This window comes from Drosophila persimilis, unplaced genomic scaffold (assembly GCF_003286085.1).
Source record: "Drosophila persimilis strain 14011-0111.01,24,50 unplaced genomic scaffold, DperRS2 tig00000002-arrow-pilon, whole genome shotgun sequence".
Lineage (NCBI taxonomy): Eukaryota > Metazoa > Arthropoda > Insecta > Diptera > Drosophilidae > Drosophila > Drosophila persimilis.
Genome location: NW_020825289.1, coordinates 1,153,846 through 1,176,970, shown reverse-complemented (window position 1 = coordinate 1,176,970; position 23,125 = coordinate 1,153,846). Strand labels below are relative to the sequence as shown.

The 23,125-nt window shown below is 43.1% G+C and overlaps 1 protein-coding gene across 2 annotated transcripts in view; it reads right to left on the bottom strand.

Annotated features, from left to right (window-relative positions):
* The window catches only part of LOC6603316 (techylectin-5B), a 126,062-nt gene that overhangs the window by 38,245 nt on the left and 64,692 nt on the right, over positions 1-23,125 (bottom strand). The window contains exons 1-4 of one of the 2 annotated variants that reach the window (XM_026985626.1): positions 21,695-21,787; positions 3,462-3,593; positions 3,205-3,392; positions 2,027-2,213 (exon numbers count right to left, since the gene is read on the bottom strand). In XM_026985626.1, coding sequence (XP_026841427.1) covers positions 2,027-2,213; positions 3,205-3,392; positions 3,462-3,593; positions 21,695-21,772 — 585 coding nt within the window. In that variant the 5' untranslated portion in view covers positions 21,773-21,787. Of the gene's footprint in view, positions 1-2,026; positions 2,214-3,204; positions 3,393-3,461; positions 3,594-21,694; positions 21,788-23,125 lie in introns of those variants that run through there. The other variant, XM_026985625.1, reaches the window with a different exon arrangement.

Below are 23,125 nucleotides of genomic sequence, written 5' to 3'. Positions count from 1 at the left end.
AGGCGCAGTCGAGCACCGATGACATCGAACATCTGCGTGTTCATCTGTTTTTCAACAAAGGCCGTCTGGTTGGAATTGGTGAAGGACCTAACCACTGCTGCTTTTTTGAGCGCCCTCATACGCTCGATGCTTCCCCGATGCATTTGGGGATAATGCCACCAATTTTGTGGGCGCAAGGAACGAGCTAGAGGACCTTCGGCGGCTATTTATGAGCGAGAAGCATCGTGCTGAAGTTCATAATCGTTGCATCAACAACGGCTTCAACTGGAGATTCATACCGCCTCGCTCGCCGCATTTTGACGGCTTGTGGGAGGCAGCGGTGAAGACGGCCAAGCAGCGCCTTTTCTATCGCGCCTTGGGATCGTCACTTTTTGGATTGGACGAGCTGCGGACATTGGTCTGCCAAATCCAGGCTGTAATGAATTCTCGTCCTCTTATCTCAATTTCAGAAAACCCTGGGCCTCCTTACATCCGGACATTTTTTAATTGGTCGTCCGCTGATGGAGTCTCCTGAGCCAGACGTTACGAGTCTCAACTTCAATCGACTTGATCGCTAGCAACGCTGGCAGTTTCCTGTGCCCAGCAGATCTTTTGGAAGCGTTGGAGTGAGGAGTACCTGACTCTGCTTCAACAACGTGCGCACGCCACAACCCTCGATCCAGCATCAAGGATGAAAACCTGCCACCTTTGAAGTGGCGCGGGTGATCGAAGTTATCGCTGGAGCTGATTTTCTTGAACTCGACCACCGTGGCAAACTGCCGCAAATCTCTACACGAGATGGCTCAGCTATTTTCTGTTAGCCTGATTTGGGTCCCGGGCCACCGGGACATCGAAGGCAACTGTATAACGGGCGAGCTGGCCCGATCTGGCACTATAATCCCCCTTCTCCAATATGAGAAGGATATCTGTATGTCAAGAGCAATACAAGCGACTAACAGACGATATGTGGAAAATAGTGCCATGATGTCGCATAACTCGGCAAACATGGCCGACCAGTAAAAGGTGCAGCATCATACGTCCCCTCACGGGACACTAGCCAATAGGCACCCACGCTAACAGGCTGGGGGCACCTAGTGCTCAGAGACTATAAGAGTTCAAGCAGCGAAATTTTGTATCCAAACTTCTGTGATATGTCACTGTTAATATTTCACTCGCGCGAAAAAGGTCAGAAACGGCTATCACAGCTCTTAAATCCCGCACAAAATCATATTTTGAACGTTTTTCGTGCGAGGTGTTGACAAAAGAATCGGATTAAGCCCAAACGGCTCCGAAGCGCAGAATGCGCTTTTAGACTTAGGTATAATTTAGGGATATATTTTTGTAAAGTCCAGTCAAAATTAAAAAAGAGGCCAACATTTTAGATGGTTTTCAAAACAAATTTTTCTATAGAATTGAATAGGCAACAGACCATATTTTTTAAAAGTTTTAGTACAAATTAATGCACTTCAGAATCATACGTTACATTTGTTTCCACCTGAAACATACAGTATTCGAATAAAAGTTGAATACTTTTGTCCCACTTTTTATATCTTGTAAACTAAAACCGAGATTATTTTGAAAATTCGATTTTTCTGCCGGCGTTTCTGGCAGCGCAGCTTTAGCCGAGTAAGCTGTTGAGCCACTGAGCTTTTTCAAAAGGGCTCGTTTGATTCAAGCATTTACAGCAACAAGAAGATTTCGATAAAGTACTTTATTTGTTTTTGTTTCGATTTCGTTGGTGACAGGGCCACTGTGTGACTGCGACAGGGCCACTGTGACGATCGGTGTAGATGTGATTTCTGCTATGCAGACGAGCCTCCCTCCAGCTCTCGCCGGTGACGAAGGATGAGAAAAGAGGGATACAGCGTTTAAGAACGTAGGCAGAAGCAACAAAGCAATAACAATAACAACAAGCTGCACTAGGTTCAGAGATGTGTTCTCTGAATTTATTTGTAATCAGTCAAACCAAAGAAGAATAAATTACAATCTTCGCATTCATTACAATATTTAACGTAACAATCATAACATAACAATAAATTTTCCTTACCTTTAACATGCTTGCGCAGTTGAGCGAGCTTCGGTCATTGTCTTTATTGTATGTAGAAAACGGACTATTATTTGATCCGTACCATGGATCGTTAAGCGAGTCCCCTGCGTTTCCTTCATATCCATCGATCTCAAGCTTATAGTAATCCGCCTCTGAGTGTATTTTAAAGTGAGAATACTGAGCATACCTGTAATTATACAAATGACTTAGCTCAAACATATTACAGACGCAACACGTATTCCGTCAATGCCGAAATTGTTATACTCGTATTACTCATTTTTCATTTATTACTTCCTCATATTATACTTATGAAGATCGACATAGTCAATAAAACGACAATACACCGGAACACGGCTGTAGCAAATACGCGAATTTTTGCGATAACGATTTCGGAAAAAATCATACGAATTTCAATTTGTGTGCTCCGGCTTTCATATTTTTGTTGAATAGGTAAGCTAATTAGGCGTCGTTTAAGGCATCGTTTAGGCACCGTTTGTAAAAATCGATGAATAAACGGTTATGGTGCAGACGTTTGACCAAACCTCTGAATTCCGCATTTGAAAGCATTTTTATCGATTTTTTGCCGAGTTTTCAAAGTCAAAATGTAAAAAAAATATAAATTTTCAATTGTTATTTGAGACCTTAATATTTTCTAGATGATAAGCTAAAGCTACAAAGTTTTCAGGAATGATCTATAGCTGCATTTGACTGCATTTGCATAATTACAAAATTCAATACAACCAGATGTCAGATACTTCAGCTATGTGAAAAAAGAAGAAAATTTTATAAAACATTTTTCAAGCCCCAAATCCCGAAAAATAGGTAAAATTTGGTTGAGTATAGTTATTAAAAACGGAGCATGGATGGTAGTAAAAATATATACAAAACTCTTGGTTTCTATAGCTACACCCGTGCAGTTGTTTTTTATCATGTTTTCTTAATATTAAATGTAATGATCGTCCAATCACAAGTAGATTCAAGAATCAACTACATGAAATCATTATATATGATCCAGCATTCACGGGTTTAACGTATTTTGTAAATGGTAGCTTCTTGCGTTTTAGTTAATGCACTTTTACCGTTTTCTCAAGAAAGTCAAAAAACGGATTTGACTTGATTCCAGCTGGCAGCTACATATACATACATATAATAAACAAATACCGAGTATAAACACTTACCGTTTGTTACCTTCAAAATCTTCTAGCTCTACCCTAAGGGTGTACTCCTCATTGTTTGTCAACATATAAATATTTTCATTTCCCAACCAAAACTCCTTCGCTGGTTCACCAAATCCATTTTTGTAATCTGCCCAATCTCGATTAAAGTTTTCACGTGGCTCCCCAAAGTCATCACGTCTTTGAATTACCTAAAGTGTATTATTATTATTTTTTATTTATATATTTTTATTTTTAAATTTATTTATCATTATTTTTACCGTCCAGCCTCCATCAGAAATGTCCTGCTCACAGTACACTTTCAAGAACCAATATGTTGTACCTCGAATTTGTAGGTAGAAAACTCCGGAATTTTTCATTCCGGCATTCAACAAGTCCACACAGGAAAATCCCTATAATAATACAATTTTATAAGTTCAATATGCTTGTATCAAAAAATAAAATGAGTCGATACGTGAGTGGCGTGTATATGTGCAATTAATTCACTATATTTTATATAAAAAAGTTTTGGGTGGTAGTCGCCCTATATTATTCTTGATAAATCGCCAGTGGGCGAACGCGGAAAGCGTTTCTATATATATATTTATTTATATTTTATACGAAATTATACGTAAACGCAGGCATTGGTATTGGAGCCGATTAGTGCTACGTGCTCTCCCTATCTCTGTCTTTTGGTATCACTATTCGCAAAAGCAACAGTTTTAAGTTTTGGTTAACAAGGGGAAAGGGAATTTTGGTATGATAAAGCAGGCCATACACCTCTCTCAAGTATGCTTGCACTGCACTTGTCATGAGACATGGGTCGCGCTCACACACTTGATGACGAAATCAGTTGAGAGCGATATGTTAAACTATTTTTTTCGAAAAATAGAGAAATTCGAGATAAATTCATAGACCTTCAACGATTGGCCTTGCGATCTATTGACTGTCATTGCAAAATCCAATCGAATGGGGAACTAAAGCCGCTTGATACGATAAAGACCTCTCGTTTGAATTTTCTCTTGATGATCGTCGCTTGAATTACATTGTTCATCAGTTTCTTGACGGACAACCGCGTACCGTTGCACAATTTCGGATGTTTCAGATCCTGCAACATGTTTATGAACATGAGACGCTGCGTTTCGACCTTTGGATTTATTTGGATAAGAAGTCGCCATTACCTTATAGCTCGGATTGCAGCCATGTTAATTAACAACTTCGGCCCCAAATGACGTCACTTGAAAGCATACGTTATATTTTTCATTGTATTTCAATAGACAATGAACCGATACCAACGCAGCGAAGATCTTTGTAGGCGATTTCGGAAAGCAGCATATACGAAAGCAGCGTGATTCAAGTCTACATTTACGACTTGTCTTTTTCCAGTAATATATTGTCAAATTTAAAGTGTTAATTGTGCATCATGAACCTGTACCATATGGCAAGTCCTCTTTCATTTTCTACTGCACGTTCCACTTGCGTTAGATTAGGACGGACATTCTGATTACTTATTGCATGACGTGTACGCCGTGCAAGGTTTGTTTAATCAAAATTAGTCAAACAAATAACTCAATTGATTATTTCGTCGATGGAGAATTATATCTCGAGTTAGGAACTGATCTCCGACTATGACACTTGCCTCTTCGCCTACTATTATACGGGTGAAATATTTTTCCATAAGTGAAATAGATATAAAACTGAATTTTTTCGCTATCACGGGAGGGTTTTTTCTTTTGTAAAAACTTCTCTTAGTAAGTAAGGAAAACTGAATAAATTTAAAATAATCAATTTTTTCGGGAACGCGAGTGAGGTCCAAAATTGTATTTCGTAAAAACCTTTTCCTGGCAAATACAAACAACCGAATAAAAATTTGAGTCAAATCTGCCCAGACGATCTCACTCATGCGATATAGTTCTATAAAATTGCCTTTCTCCATTTTTATACATACTGTAACGAATGGAGATTAAGTAGGCTAACTATAGTTGTTATGACGGATTATACTAGAAACGCCAGTCTTGGAACAACACAAAAATCTTATCCAAAAATAAAGTCTCTCTGTATAGTAGAAACTTATTCATTTTTAATTTTACATTTAACTTCATTTTGTTAACTGTTAACTGTCGAACGTACTTGCCAGCCGTCATTAACTTGCTCTAAAACATCTTAACACCGAACTGTCTTGTTTTAATAAAGTGATCATTAAAATTATCTACACAACGGTTATTTTAAATATTTCTGGCCTTATAGTGCAAAAAAGGAACAAATCCAAATCCAAGAAACAATTCCTTTGGCTATAAAAATGATCCGATCTGACCCAGATTCAGCAATCTCATATATACTGTCATTTTCTATGAATGTGCGTTTGTAGTTTTCTTGTATCTTCAATATTGTGGATGCCACTGATTTTCGTCTTTTGTGGGGGGCGAAATTTTTAAATATACATTTTATAGTGAGATCTAACTGGAGTGTGGATACCAAATTTGGTTACTCTAGCCTTAATAGTCTCTGAGATTTGTGGATGCCCCAGTTTTTCGTCCTTTGCGGGGGCGGAAGCGGGTGTAGCGAAGTTTTGAAACAAACTTGTCAAGGTATGATATTATAGGAGTGTGGATACTAAATTTGGTTGCTCTAGCTTGTATAGTCTCTGAGATCTTGTTATGGATGCATTAGAATATACATGTAACAGTGACAGAAGTCCGGATAAAAATGTCGTTGCTCTAGCTCTTATAGTCAGTCGGACAGACGGACAGGGCTCAATCGACTCGGCTATTGATGCTGATCAAGAATATATATACTTTATAAGGTCGGAAACGATTTCTTCTGGACGTTACACACATCCATTTTCACTACAAATTCATATATCATTTTGAGCATCGGGTATAAAAACGGGGTAGTAAAAATAGACGTCTACTTGGTCAAAATATAGATTTCGGATGGATTATATCCGGTTGCACCAAATCAAAAGGTGATAAATTTGTTGTTGCGACAACAATTGAAGTTGGTGACTTAGAGCGGAAGTAAGAGTACCAAAGAACTCTTAGGGACAACATAAAAAGTGCCAATGTTAAAAAGAGAACAGAACGAGTGGCATTTCATTCCCCCGGCAGGACCTCACTTCGGAGGTATCTGGGCGGCTGGGGTAAAATCAGTGAAATATCACTTGAAAAGGGTAATTGGGGACGATAGAATCAGAGTAGCAACAATAAAACATCAAGACAGGTCGACCTATAACTCAAATTTGTGCATTAAATCAGAAGAGCAAGACTCAGAAATGACTCCAAAAGAGACCAGAAGTACTCGTAGTAGACTTCAAATATCCAAACTAAGACTAATGGTTACTACTCGTGTTATGTTGCCAAGTATCAAATGCAAACATTTTTGCCAGAGGACAAGCGAAGTGGTCAATCGAAAAAATTAACAGTTCCACTTCGATATATTTAAACTCGTTGGGAGACGTTGAAATGGTCACCTCATCTTGGGATTTAATTGTTTATTATAACATGGACCAGTACTTGCAAATGATAAAAAAGGGAAAAGATATTGATTAGGATAATGGACGCCGAAGATAGGGAAACGTTAAACGACATTCAAATTGCTTAAATAGCAAGATACCAGAGTGGCGAGAACGCATCAAGGCACGGTGAAAGCCACCACATACTAAGACACTCAATGTGCGGCCCACTACATAAAAGCGGTGGATTCCCCTTAAGGATTACCCAGGAGCCAAACTGCAGGCCGTCATATGGGAAGACGTTCCGAGCAGACCGAGGGCCACTGCATTCGTCTCGGGGAAGCCTGTAGAACCAGAGATGATCCTGACACTGCTGCAGGTATGCAGTCCCCAACTTCCTACAGCCGATTGGAAGCTGGTGCTTCCAAGCTGGAGCTTACTGTAACTCCCATGTTATAGATCTCGCAGTGTGGCTCGCCAGCTACAACAAGTGCAATGACCGCCTCAACAACTGCAATCGCAGCAAAAACAACATCAAATGCAACGGTCTTCGTCAACAACAGCGCGATTTCGACTATGTACATAACTTCTGCAACGCAAGCGCAAAATGCTATTACAAAGTGGAATGAAAGTTTCAGTGCCAATTTGGGTAATTGTTATGGGTCTTGTGCTTGCAGGTTGCACAAGACCCATAACAAGTTCAACAAGCTGGTCCGGCTATGCAGACATAATGGGATCGCTACATTAAAATCAAGAGAAAACTCAGGCTGCAAAACTGAGGGCAATAAACCAGAAATAAATTGTGGAAGCTCAAATCGCATAGTAAATGCAAATCACCAAAGTGTTTGCGTTGCTGACTGATAATACGAACGATCAGCTTATACATCCAAGTGAAAAGCTCTAGCGCGCTAGTTAACAAAGTCTTTGTTAATACTATAGTAGGGCCGTCAGCCTTCGGGTGCTACAGGGGGATAAACGGATGTCGGGTCGGCTCGTCACAACTGTAGACTCGGAACGGGGTACAGGCGCCTCGGGTTCATGGCTTGCCCTGGATGCAAGATGACTGTGCTCCGCGTCATAGGATACAGGTGGGCACGAGCGAAGCGGCACCCGCCGTAACTGTACACACCATCGGAAGTGCGACTATACTCTCCCCGTGAGGGCGGCTGGAAACAGGTCCTGGTACGATCATGTCTCTTCCAGAATGCTGGCTAATTGTAGTCGGGCGGAGAGAAGAAAACTCTCAGTGAAATAACCGCAATCCAAGGTGACACTGTCATATGCCGAGGGATGCATGGTCGAGGGGGTGCTCGGTCGCTTATATGCGTGGGAAATGCCGGAGGGAAAAGACCATCCTTCTACAAACGCATCTGGGAAACCAGTGCCCAAAAAGACGGGGAAGGAGACTAAGTCGGTCCACCGTCTCGAGGCAGCAGGTCTGCGAGGAGAGGACCGAAAAGCCAATCGGGCCAATCCACGTCGGGGGGCACTAAGGGCGACCCGGTTACCGGGGTGGCGGCCATGCAGAGCGATATCGTGGCTGGCAGACCCCTTGGGACCGGGGACCCCTTGACAACCCCAGCAGACGGCGCCTTTGCCTCGAAAGATAGGCCGAAGTTGCAAGACAAGAGACGTGCGGCCTTCATCCTGGGCAACGACGACCCGGTGTTCCTGGCGGCTGCCCAGGGAATCGAATCGCGGCCAAGGCCCCAAGCAAGCGGCAACGCTCGGCGGAGGACACCGCCACACAAGTCCAACAGGCCAAGAGGACGAAAACCGTGAGCAACCGCTCGTTGGCCGAGGTGGAGAGAGGAAAAATCCTGATTGGAGTCCTAGACATGCAACCGACGGTCGGCCCAGACCTGGAGCCCCCGGAGTTCCCTAGCATGGAGAACAAGCCTGTGTCGGTATCGGACGTGACATCAGTGGTGTCGGATGACATCCCAGATGGTTACGTGTCAGACGTGAGCGATCTTACTAGGGATCTCAAGCACATCGGGGTCGGGGAGGAGCTGGACTCTTCGGAGAGCGACCACGACAAGACAATGGTGGAGGTGAACCTCAGGAATGTCAATGATACTCCTGCAGATAAACCTCCATCATTGTTAGGCAGCATGCGCTGCTCTCTTGCTCCACCTAGCCAAGGGTGGACATAGTCCTCATTCAGAAGCCCAGGATCCTCGGAAACAGGGTCTCTAGTCAGAGGACTCCAGACTATAAGCTATACGTAGCTGACACCGCAGGTAAAACTCGCACCTGCATCCTTGCAAAAAGAGATTTGCACTTATTTTTGCTCCCAAATTTCAGCAATGAAAAACAAACAACAGTGAGCCTCGAAGGCTAGGGGTGCTCACTAAGAATCTGCTCCACGTACATGGGTCACGACCAACCAGACCATACCGCCACAAGGGCTCAGGGCGCTAATCACAGACTGCGAGGCGAAGGACACCGGCCTAATTGTAGGGTGCGACGCCAATGCACAGCACTGCCAGTGGGGAAGCACTGACACCAACGAAAGGGGTGAGTACCTTTTCAACTATTTACTGACCACTCAGATGGTCCTATTAAATAGGGGGAGGGATCCCACCTTCATTATTAAAACTCGCAAAGAGGTCCTGGACCTCACACTTGCCTCTCATGAGTTACATGGGAATATCGTATCCTGGAGGGTCCTGGAAGAGCACTCCTTATCGGACCACAGGTACGTGGAAATAGTATTCTCTTTTTCACTACCGAAACCAGCTCAATTCCGGAACATTAGGCGGACAAACTGGGCTCGGTACTCAGACCACCTCCGTCGTGTTCTCCCTGAGACTCCCCCTGAGGAGGAGATTTCCAGGGAAGCTACGACTCATCTTGCTAAACTATTTACCGACGTCTGTAATGAGGTGCTCGATAAATGCTGCCCCTCTGGCAAGTGCAGAGGCCGCAAGAAACCTGAATGGTGGAATCCGAAACTGAGGGAACTCCGGAAATCCTCCCGGAGACTCTTCAATAAAGCTAAGGCTGAAAACGTTGAGCAGAACTGGGCCGATTACAAGGCCGGTCTGTCAATTTACAATAAAGAACTCAGGAAAGCCAAACGCGCCTCATTGCGTAAGTTCTGTAGCGACATTGGGAATAACTCAGAAGCCTCGCGCTTGCGCAAAGTTCTCTCGAAGACTACACCCACTCTGGGCTACCTGAAGAATGCCGACCAATCATGGACAACGTCCAGCAATGAGTCGCTAAATCTTATCCTTAACACCCACTTTCCCGGCTGCGTTGAAAACAGACCACATTACATCGCGACTCCTTCCGTTGCCTCAAGTGATATCATGAACCTGCTAAGCCAGGAGAACATTTCCTGGGCAAAAAAAAGCTTCAAACCATACAAGTCTGCGGGACCAGATGGCATCATCCCTGCCCAACTGATTCACGCTGGACAAGAAGCCACTAATTGGCTCAAAACGATATACGAAGAAATCTTTTCCCATGGATATATCCCGGAAACCTGGCTTCATACCAAAGTCGTCTTCATCCCCAAGGCAGGTAAGCCCTCGCACACTGCCCCCAAAGATTTCAGACCCATAAGTCTATCGTCCCTCCTTCTGAAAACGATGGAACGGCTTTTGGGTATGCATCTCACGGTAAATATTCCGCCTAGTCTAATCTCAGACTCCCAGCGTGCCTATCGGAAAGGAAGATCCACCGAAACGGCCCTACATACGATCACATCGATCATAGAAGCGTCCCTCAACTGTAAGGAGTACACCGTGGAGGAGTAAGGAGTAGCCTTCCTCGACATCACGGGTGCACTGACGGACCTGGGAGTTGCTAGTGGATGCTACAATGCAGGACAGTTAAGGCATCACTGGGGACGTCAACGTCCACCAGATTTGTCAGTGTAGGCACCCCGCAGGGCGGAAGCCTCTCGCCCCTGCTATGGAACGTGGCAGTGAACGAACTGCTGCGGGAAAACGGAACTGGTGCTCTTCACTAGGAAGTAAAAAGTTCCGGCACTGATTCCCCCAAGACTATGTGGGGAAGCGCTAGTCTTCAGCAACAACGCCAAGTATCTTGGCCTAATCCTCGATAGAAAGCTAGACTGGAAATTAAAGAAGGCCACAGTGGCCCTCTATACTTGCAGAAAAGCCATCGGGGAATGGATAAAATGGGGAATGACCCCCTATATAGTTCGGTGGCTTTACACCGCCATCATACGACCGATCATGCTCTATGGAGTGGTGGTATGGTGGCAAGCCTTAGACAAAAGGACATGCCTCAATAAACTCAGCAGAGTTCAACGCATGGTAGAGCTATGCATAACTGGCGGGTTACGCACTACTCCAGGGGAAACCCTGGATACTGTGCTGGACCTCCTCCCTGTAGATCTCATGGGATAGAAGGTGGCAACACTCTTCGCCCTCAAAATGAGAGAAGCCAAGCTGTGGGCACTGTTGGGCACTCAGGAATCCTGACGAGACTCCCGCAGTTACTCGAGAGGACTGATTATTGTATCCTATTGTATCACCTATCGACGCCTGGGAGATGGGCGAACCAGGACCTGCAAATGCGATTAACTTCTACTCTGATGGCTCACAGCTAGACGGTCGCATGGGAGACGGAGTCTACTGTAGCAAGCTGAACATCAGTCATTGCTTTAGGCTCCCGGACCACTGCAGTGTGTTCCAAGCGGAGGTTGTAGCCATCAAGGAGGCCATTTCCATCGTCTCCAAACTACTTCTAGACACGCACTTAGTGTGCGTTTTCTCGGACAGCCAAGTAGCTATTAAAGCTTTAGGTTCAATATCGTCGAACTCAGCGACCGTAAATGACTGCCGCAGGTCTCTGCACGAGATCGCAGAGCAGTTAGACCTCTTCCTTATATGGGTCCCAGGCCACAGGAACATCGAGGGGAACGACGCCGCCGACGAGCTAGCAAGGCAGGGTACTACGAATCCTCTCCTATCGGAGAGGAAGCAGGTAGTGATGCCTCTGGCTACGTGCAGGCTCCTCACGCCCGAATTGTTCGAGCAAAATACCAATAGGAGATGGCAGCAAACCGTTTTCTGTAAAATCTCAAGATAGATATGGCCATATCGAATCGGTCCCCCTTTCTGGCACCGCCCGGCCCTTGGAAATCGTCGTCTTCGTATTCTCGGGGCCGCTTTCCTTTCCTTGGACCTTTCGGACCTGTCCGAAATCAAAACGGGGGACCTTGTCCAGATTCATCCAAGCCTCCGGATGGGACTGCCCTTAATTTGCAACAGCCTGTTCTCCACAGTTTTTAGGCATTGGGAAGGGGAACACGCCCATGCGGCATCACAACGAACCTTCTACAGGTCCAAGTGAGCTTGGGAGGGTTTCATCACTCCCCCAGGCTACCGCCTGAACCTAACCTAACCTACTATAGTACCACAACTAGTTATCGATATAATATTTCATGGCACAGTCGAATTCCATAGTCAAAAGTATTTTATTTTGTTGAATTTAATTATGAAAATAGTAACACCTCGAAACATTGGTGACCCCGACGTAATCTTTTTTCTCGTTTTGATTCAATTCGTGGTTTTCATCGCGGTCTTGCCACTGCAGCAGAAACGCGCTAGTCTTGTTAAAAAATTAATGCGGCGGCGACTGCGCAGCCCACGGTCGTAGGTCTAATATTAAGATTTCCATATTTCTTAGTTTCAGATTCTCTAAGACCTCCGCCCGAGGAACAATAAATCTCAACTCTATAAAGTAAATTCGTCGTTCAGCTAGAACTATCTGGCGCCCAATGGGATTTTACCCAGTTCACCCAACATAGTTTTAAACGAGGGGGAACGTTGTGAGTTGCTGCGGACACCGCAACTCTACAGTTATACCCGATACTTAGTCAGTATGGCTTTCCTCCGGCAGACGCCGCTAATATTAAACGACACGACAAAGAGTGCGTGCGAGAGAGACAGAAAATCAGGCTGAGCGTGACGTCGGGCGCTGCGTAGCCAATGCAAATTGATTTGTTCCTGTTGGCTATAAAAATTATCTGATCTGATCCAGACTCAGAAATCTGATAGATATGGTCATTCTCTATGATTCTGCGTTTTTAGTTTTCTCAAATCTGCAATATTGTGGATGCAACAGATTTTCGTCCTTTGTGGGGGCGGATGGGGGTGGGGCGAAATTCTGAGATATACGTTTTATAGTGACATCTTAAAGGAGTGTGTGTACCAAATTTGGTTACTCTAGCCTTAATAGTCTCTGAGATTTGTGGTTGCCTCAGATTTTCGTCCTTTGCGGGGGCGGAAGGGGGTGTGGCGAAATTTGGACATGAAACGGTCAAGGTCCGATATCACAGGAGTGTGGATACCAAATTTGGTTGCTCTGGCTTTTATAGGTTCTGAGATCCTTGAACTCATATTTTGCAATTGGCAAAACCGACCATGAAACCTGTGTGTTAGAGTGAGACAGAGCGAGAAAGAGTGAAATTGTTTTCGTGATTCTGGCTGTAATAATTATACGATCTGGTTCAGATTTTGCACTCTAGAAGATATAGTCATCTTCTACGATTCTGCGTTTTTAGTTTTCTCGTATCGTCGAAATTGTGGATGCCACAGATTTTCGCCCTTTGTGGGGGCGGAAGTGGGCGGTGCAAAGTTTTGAAATATTTTTGGAGCAGTGACATATCACAGAAGTCTGGATCCAAAACATCGTTGCTCTAGCTCTTAGGGCTCGCGCACACTATAGCTGAAAGCGGAGCTGAAATCGACGCTGAAATCAGAGCTGAAAGCTCAGCTGATCTGAGAGCTTTTCTCAGGCAGAATCAGCTTGCAGGTGCGTACATTGTCGGCTGATCTGATTGCTGAAAGCCCCTGCCTCCCTTTGCCTATCTACTTAAGTGGCATCAATAGATATCATTATAATTATTATTATTATATTGTTAATGAATTATTACTTCACAGCACGTACAGTAGCCAGACGGAAGTTTTCTTGGTTTTATTTTTAAATTACGTGTATTTTAACCATATTTCCGTTGAGTTTTTATTCGTATTACTTTTATTTTACGAATTATTATTACTTTTTTCAATTATTATTTATTTTGTATAATAATAAACATTGTGATGTCTTTCGAGCGTTTGCTGTACTTGAGGACATAGTATATTATATTTATTATTGACATATGAAAATGGTAAATAATAAAACTTTTTTGCCCAATTTATCACCTTCCAGAAATTTTAGACATAAAACTATTATTCAAATATTTTTAATAAGCCCGCTTATTTCCCAGCGCTGGGTTAACCGTAATTTCGCTTAACAATGTTTTGCAGCCCATTTTCGATCACTTATGAACCAATACACTTGAACAAAATCAGCAATCAGCTTGCTGAAAAAACAAACATGCTTGATCGATCAAACTAAGCTGAGCTGATTTCAGCGAGCTTTTTCAGCTTTCAGCTCAGCTCAGTCTGCAATGTGCGCACTTGCACCGGTGCAGTGTGTTTGTTTTTTCAGAGCTGAAAAATAAGCTATCAGCTCCGTTTTCAGCTCCGCTTTCAGCTACAGTGTGCGCGAGCCCTTATAGTCTTTGAGCATTAGGCGCTGAAGGGGACGGACAGACGGACAGACGGACGGACGGACAGACGGACAGACAGACATGGCTCAATCGACTCGGCTATTGATGCTGATCAAGAATATATATACTTTATAGGGTCGGAAACGATTCCTTCTGGACGTTACACACATCCACTTTTACCACAAATCTAATATACCCCAATACTCATTTTGAGTATCGGGTATAATTACTAACACAGAAAATGTCATAATAAAAATATCAAAAATATCCCGTTCTCTTTCGTAGTGATCAGACGTGTTTTTGTTTTGCGCTCCGCATTTTTTCCTTTTGTTTTGAATAAACAGCCGGTGTTTTCCTAACTAAATTCGAATTATACTTCCTAACCAGACAACAATCTGGAAACCTATTCTATTGCTCGAGTGCATGCCTTTTGATTTGTGTTAAAACATTATTTAACTTTTTATTTTTCGGCGTCGGCTTGTGCTTGTGTTTTGGAAATTTTCATTTTTTTCGTAAATTTTCTTGAGCAAATATATAAATAATAAAAATGGAATACGCTGTGGTCTGCGCCAAAAAAACCTGTAAGAAGCAGATCACTCACGATCAGCCGAATGTCCCCTGCTGGCTCTGCGACAGCGTAGTCCACGCAAAATGCGCTGGATTTTCTGGCCTCGTGAGTGATGCTATAGCCAAACGTAATGGCTTGCATTACAGTTGCAAGGCATGCTGAGCGGTGGAGAAGGACATGGTATCTTTCATGAGGTAGACGCGGAGTGGCTTTAAGGAGCTGACCGTTGGTTTCAAAAACCAATACGATCGGCTCCTAGCCATGGAGGCTCAGTTTAGCGGTTTAAAACTGCTGAATGAGTCTCCGAGGCGCAAAAAGGTCACTCCGCGGGACCTGCAAGTGCCAACCGTCACTCAGCCGTGCGCCGCCGAAAAACTGACTCCGACCACTCCAAGTGTGCAGCAGTTGATCTCGTTTGCCACTCCAAAGGCAACGACAGCTGCTGGCGATGCAGATTCGGTAGCCGAATTCATCGCGTCGGAGAATGTGCAGCCAAGTACGTCTGCAGCGTCCGTGTCCGTGGTGTCCGCAAGTTCACTAGTTGTCCCGTCTATCCCGATCCCACCAGTAAATAGACGTTCCGGACCTCCGGATATTGCCACCACAGGTACTAGACCTGTGGTGACTAAACCACTGGTGGTAGTCCCACCAAAACGACAAGTTTTTGTTTCACGGCTGGCCCCTGACCTCACATCTAATGATGTAATTGCTTTTATTCAAAGCAAAATAAAAGCCGTGGGTTTAAAGGTGGAGAAATTTAACTTCTAATTTGACACCATTTGCTCCACCAAATTTTGGCCGGAGCATTTGGTGGTGAAGGAGTTTACTTGTACTTTGTACTTGTGCACTGATGTCACAAAATGCACAAACATTTTTTACAATGCTCTTGGAACATTTTTTGATTCTTCTTCCCGCTTTCTTGTCCGATTAGATCTGGAAAACCCCCTTGGTTTACAAAAGAGTTATCCAGTCTAATAAATGTAAAATCAAGACTTTATAAAAAATTTCAAGAAGTGGGTTCTCCTACTTCTCACTCTCGCTATGTTATAGCTCGGTCAAACTTTTCAGTTCTTAATACTCAATGCTATAAGAACTACCTATCTCGATGCAGGATACGTTTTCCTCAGCTATCCCCATCCTCGCTTTCATTTTGTAATACGTCGGCAAATAATGATCAGGCAATTGCCGATCTTTTTGCCCAATTTTTCCAAACCACTATTCTGAGGAAAGCTACTCTGGTCAACCGTACCCATACGGTTCACCGAGGTCGAACGGCATTTTCAGTCCCTTGTTAAATGAATGTTCCCTACTTCATGGTCCAGACGGGGTTCCAGGTTGTGTACTCAGGTACTGGGCTGAGGCTCTGTGTGGACCTTTGCTTAAACTATTCACCCTGTCCATTGATTCCTCTTTCTTCCCCCCGATCTGGAAGGAATATTTTATAATTCCTCTCCATAAAAAAGGTAGCAATCTCCAACTCAGCATGGATTTATAAGGCGGCGATCAACCACCACGAACTTATTAGAGTTTACCTCTTTCATTATTAAAGGCTTTCAAGGTAACTTGTACACATGTTATTTATACCGACTTTAGTAAAGCATTCGACTCTGTAAGCCATTCCCTTTTAGCGCATAAACTTGACCTTTTAGGGTTTCCGCCCAACCTCCTGAGATGGATTTCTAGCTATCTTTGTTCTAGGTCTCAAAGAGTCCTCTTCAAAAACTCTCTCTCTTTACCAGTAAAGGTTTACCCCTTACTCTTCACACTCTTTATTAATGACTTACCTTCAGTATTAACATACTCTCGAGTACTTATGTATGCGGATGATGTTAAACTCTGTGTCCAGTACAAGGACATTTTATTTCATTCTCGCTTGCAATCCGATCTCAATAGCTTTCAGTCATGGTGTTGTGCAAACTTGTTACACCTTAATGCCTCGAAATGCAAAGTTATGACATTTCATCGTTCTAGCCCTTTGTTGATCCCTACACCCTATTTGGTGGTTCTCTTGAGAGAATTACCCTGGTGGATGATCTGGGTGTTATGTTAGACCCCAAGTTAAAGTTTTCCGAACACATTTCTACCATGGTAAATAAGGACATGGGCGTGCTTGGGTTTATAAAGAGGTGGTCAAAGGAATTTGACGACCCCTATATAACAAAGACTCTCTATACCTCGCTTGTTCGTCCGATCTTAGAATACGGCTCCTGTGTATGGTGCCCTCAGTACAAAGTACACCAGGACCGTATAGAATCAGTACAGAAAAACTTTTTACTCTTTGCTCTGCGGGGCCTTAACTGGGATGCGGGTGTAAGACTCCCATCTTACTCTAGCAGACTGCTATTAGTAAACCTCCCATCCTTAGTTAACCGTAGAAAAATGCTTGGTTTGATATTTATACACAACTTGATCAGGGGTGACATAGACAGCCCTGATCTGTTGAGCCGCATAAACTTCACGATTCCTATTAGACTGACTAGAAATTTTATACCGTTGTTCCTTCCACTTTGTAGATCGAATTATTCCTTGCATGAACCGTTTAGGGTCTTATGCTCGGATTATAATTCCCTCTACCATATTATATCACTCACTAATTCTCTTCCTCTTATTAAATTACTAATCCTTACACACCTTTCTATTAATTAGTAATTGTAGTGGTATTTGTATTTTGATTGCATGCTTAGTTTCTTAGTAAGTTTAGAGCTAATTTTCATCGAATGTTAGTCTAATAGATATCTTTCTTGCATGTTCGCGTTCGGTTCGGCTACGCACCGCGCGTCATGCGGCAGCGCCCCTCGGTCGGTTGGGCGGGAGGAGGGCTGCGTTTTGCCTGGGATCCGCGCGTAACAGCCTTCTTCGCCTCTTGAAAGATGCAGTCATTGCATGTCAACGTCCAAGAAATAACAAAATTTGAAAAATGTAACACAACGCGAGAGAGCATGTAGCCCTATAAGAGGAAAAATAGGAAAAAAAGCACTCCCTTGAGTCAAAAAAAAAAAAAACACAAGGCGAAGTATAATCCCTTTCTCTGGAAGAAAATTGTTTGAAGGGCATTCGCAACACGAAACATTACTGAAGAACAAGCGGAACTGCAATACCTTGCCTTAAAGGGGAAAAAAGTACCAATAAAATAAGAGAAGTTGGTACAAACCGCCTAGTGCTCAGAGAGTATAAGAGTTAGAACAACGACATTTTGTATCCGGACTTTCGAGATATGTCCCTGTTACAAGTGTATTTCAAAACTTCGCCCCACCCCCTTCCTCTCCCACAAAGGACGAAAATCTTTGGAATCTACAATTTCAAAGATACGAGAAAACCGAAAACGCAGAATCGAAGAGAATGATTATTTCTTCTAGAATGCAGAATCTGAACAAGATCGTATCACTATTATAGCCAGAATAAAGAAAACAATTTCATTTTCTCTCGCTCTGTCTCTCTCTAACACACGTTTCATGGTCGGCTTTGCCTATTGCTAAAAGTGAGCGCCTCGATCTCAGAGATTATTAAAGATAGAGTAACCAAATTCGGTATTTTCGCCGCACCCCCTTCCGCACCCACAAAGAACGAAAATCTGAGGCATCCACGAATTTGAAGATATGGGAAAATTAAAAACCCACAATCATAGAGAATGACCATATGTTCCAGATTGTCGAATTTTGATCAGATCGGATTAGTATTATAGCCAAAAATAACAAATCACAAGCCCAACGATACATTTAGACTGATTTTCTGTCTCTCTCGCACACACTTTTTGTCGGGGAGACCCATACTGGCTAAGTATCGGGTATAATAGTAGAGGTGCAGTCGTAGCAGCAACTCACAACGTTCCCCCTCTTTTTTTTCTAAAAACATCATCTTTCGATGGCATCATTGGCCATCATTGGGCGACATAATGCTACAAGTGCGATATGCACAGATTCGGTAACACGACTGAGGTGATAAAATTCAATAGCTGCATATGTAGATGGTAACCTTACTAACGTTGTTGAAGTCGATGCACCCCAGCCATAAAGGCGAATTTTATTAAAATGTTGAATAAGATAAATAGCGCGACCCTACCGGAGCACTGCCTTATAAGTAGTTTACTTCGAGCTGCTCCCTTACCCTAGGTTAAAGTTAAAAGCCTTTTAAAAGACAATAGCAAATCTAGATCGCCATATATTAATCGTATATGGGTCGTGTACAAAAAGGGCACTGATGAGGAGGGCAATAGGAAGAAACGTCTCGTAATGGACTTTCGGAAGCTAAACCAATAAACAGTGGCGAACAAATACCAAATGTCAAGCATCTCAATGATCATAGCAAACTTGGGTACATTCAACAGGAAAACAATTTTGTTTCCAAACATTTTGTTTTAAAGTGAAGTACGAGTTTTGCCGACTGCCCTTTGGTCTACGAAATGCAGATAAACTTACTACATATGATTCGCGAAAAATTTTGCATCAATAGCCCGAACGTTTTCCGACATTATAGAAGGGAAAAATGTGTCCTTCAATAAATATAAGTCTAAAACGAGGGGAAACGTTGTGTGTGCTGCTACGGCCGCAACTCTACATCTATACCCGATACTAATATTGAACGACAAAGAGTGTGGGAGGGAAAGACAGAAAATCAGTCAGAACGTGTAGGGCGCATCGTAGCCACTGGAAATTTATTTATAAGGACAGACGTCTCTTTGATGCGTTTCTGATTTTTCGCATCTTTAAAATTTTGGATGCAACAGATTTTCGTCTTTTGTGAAAGCGGAAGGGGGCAGTGCGAAATTTTGAAATGCACTTGCAACCGGATACCAAATTTGGTTTTTCTGGCTCTTATAGTCTCGTAGATCTATGCGATCATCGGGACGGACAGACAGACAGAAATGGCTCAATCGACTGGGCTATTGATGCTGAACAGGAATATATATACTTTATGTTATCGAAAACGCTTCTTCTGGGCGTTACACACAACTACTTTTCCCACAAATCTAATAAACCCCAATTTTTGATTATCGGGTATACAAAAAAACCACTATCATATTTAGCAAAGTCCAACGACACGCTTTTCAAAACGTAAGCAACAGTCTAGCATCAGTACACCTAATATTAATTATGTCAATTACCCAATTTATAAAAAACCGTTCGAACTATATATCTACGCCTCTGCCTATACCATCAGGACAGTCCTTTCGCAAGGTGGTCGCCCAATACCATTGATTTCATGAACCCTAAAGAACAGTGAGCTAAACTTCGCTGCTAACGAGCGGCAGCTTTTGGCAATTGTGTGGTCCTTGGTCCATCTACGAAGACTGGGTCAAAAATGTGTTCCAAACACACCAAAGAGGTAAAACAAGGAGCCGATAACTTCAGGCCGATGATCTAATTCTGCCTAGGACTAGGTATTTGTGCCCTAGCATGTAGCATTGCCAGTCTGGTCGACGAGCATAAACATTATTAAGTGGACCAAATGCTACTTGTGCCGCGTCTCGTAACAGAAAACTCAAGAGGCGCAGCGTCAGCAAAAGTGGTTGTAGGGACACAGCAGCTGCGCAACGTGATACCCGCTTCAGCAGATTGATGCTGTGGCGACTGCGCAGTCCTACGCTTGTATTAATACCTGAAACCACGAATTTCCTGCTGTGGGCATGCTAAGAGCCACTCAGGTGTATTTATACCTTGCCGTGCCTAGCTTGACTATGGTTTTCAGCTCAATGAACCAGCTAACCTACGATGAAGAGCTTACCTCTCTATTAGCTGCAGAGAAATTTGTCGAGAATTCTACATATACGATTTAATCTGAGGAGGGGACTCTATCGAAGAAAGCATTCGAATCCGCCAGCAAGTAAAACTGCTGCTGATATAGGACAACTTTCTAATCAGGAAATGATGCTCAAACGATCCTGATGCCTTGAAAGGAGAAAGATAATCCGATTGTGAGAAGGTTTGCCATAATGCCCTAGTTCTGATTGGCTGCTCTTCAAATTTTTCGGAAGTACCAGTCACAAGGCTCAGCGTATTATCAATGAAAGCTAGATTCTACGATCCTACGTTACACCTTGACTGAATTAAAGTCATTTCGTAGCTCTCATTTGTTAGCAGTTTCAAATTTTCCCGTTTCCTTCTGATTCCTCTGGCCAAACATGAACTGGATGGATTTCGCGACGCCAGCACAGCCGCTTATGGTGCGCGCGTATTTGTCCGATCAGAATTGCAAAGAGTATTTTCTTTACATCCACATTAACGTCTTTGTATCCAACAGGGAATATCGGAAATCCTGGAGCGCACGAAGAGCATGACCTGGCATCATCTGGCCTCCCAGCTGAACCCTGCGTACATTTTATCGCGTGGAAGCACTCCTCTGGAACTTTTGGACACACAGCTTCATTTAAATGGAGGCCAATTCGAGCTATTGGACTGTATGAATGAGAGTCTATTGTGCCACAGCTGTGTGGCAACTTGTTAATTCTACAAGTCATTTGCTAAGGTACACCGTAATTTCCCAAACGTGTACAGATTTATATCGCTAAAATGATTTTATTCCAAAGGTGAGATCAGATTCTCATCTGATCAAGCGCTGAACTCATTTATTTATACAAAAAATTCAGCTTTCGCACTTCTTCAATGAATACAATGCGCTCAGTTTAAATAAGCCTCTTCCAACAGAAGCAACCTTCGTTCTTTGTGCCCATTGTTGGATGCCAAGGGACTCTTAAACATCGGCGTTCGTCTTCAGAACTCAGACTTGGAATATGAAGCAAAGCATCCGTTATTGTAGCTTAAACGCTACTCAGTCACCGCAGAAATAATTACACATTATCATCTAAAATTTCTTCATGCCGGTCCGCAATTTTTCCTAGCAACGCTCCGTAAGCGATACTGGCCTTTTGGAGGCCTAAAGTCTGTATCGAATATCATCAACAAATGTGTGCGCTGCTTTCGCATGCGACCTAAACTTCTGGACCAAATCATGGCCCCATTACCAAGTGAGTGTGTGCATCAAATTTTGCGGTCCATTTTAAATCAGAAGTCAGGAATCGCTCGCCAACAAAATGCGACATCTCAATATGCTTTGCAACGGTCGGTAGCAACGTGCTGCTGAAGGAGGACAATGCACCAGGTGGCTACCTGGTCAAGTCGACAGCGCAATTTCTGTGGATGACGGCATCGTGAGAGTAACAGTCATTCGTGCAGAAAATGGTCTGGTCAAAAGAGCCATTTCCAAAATCGCCATCCTGCCAATGGAGCCCACCTCGGTTGAATGTTTGAATCCTTCAACGGGGCAGCATATTCGCAGCAAACCTAAAATATAATATATTATTTTTTCGAAAAATCCCGACATTGAAGTCACATAGAATAATTTTAAGGTAACACTATTGTTCCAATAGTAGTTATCGATATAATTTTTATTGGTACGGAAGTAAAGAATACTACAGTCTGAAGGCTCTTATTTTTTTGATTTAAATTTTAAATTCAAGGGCCGAACTGGGGTGCAAAATACTAGCACCTCAAAATAAACTCAGAAAATTATCATAGAACTCCTTAGGTGTGCGGTTCAACAGATCTGGCAGCTTTTGGATGCAATCGCTAGACTTTGGTACTTTCACCAAACATGGAAGAAGCCAATTATATTGAGGATTACTAAGCCAGGATAAGACAAAACGCAGCCATCGTTGTACAGACCAACAGACCTGCTTATTTGTTTTTTCCATGATATTTGAAAAAGTTCTCCTGCTGCGCATTTGCCCATACATCCAAAATAGCAACATTGTACCATACCATAGTACCAATTCGGTTTTCGAGAAAACGACTGAAAGATTGAGCAGGTCAACCGCACACGTCAGAGATTCATACGGCATTTGACGGAAATATTGTACGGCACGATTCCTGGAATTCCTAGACTGCCTTATGTACAAAATAACAAAGCTGCTTTCACAAAACACAAATCTCTAAAATAGAGTCTTTGCGATGAGAGGCAACCTCAAATGACCGCATAATAAAAGCTGGCGTGCCCCAAGGCAGCGTTCTCGGACATCCATGTCTTTTACAACGAGGATATACCTACAAGTAACCAGGTAACAACCTCAACGTTTGTTGATGACACCGCAATTCTTAGTCGCTCCAGATGCCCAATAAAGGCAACTGCCCAACTATCTATTTACTGTAGAGAGATGGTTTTAGTTGAGTCTCAACAAACAAAGCGTTTCTCCTTTGGTTTTAAGCAATGCACGAGTCTCACAAGGTAACGATGTAGTTTACCTGGCCGTCCATTTAGACAGACGGCTCACCTGGCGCAAGCACATAGAAGCCAAGAAGAAGTATATTACAACGAGGGGGAACGTTGTGAGTTGCTTCGGAGACCGCAACTCTACGGTTATACCCGATACTAAGTCAGTATGGCTCTCCTCCAGCAG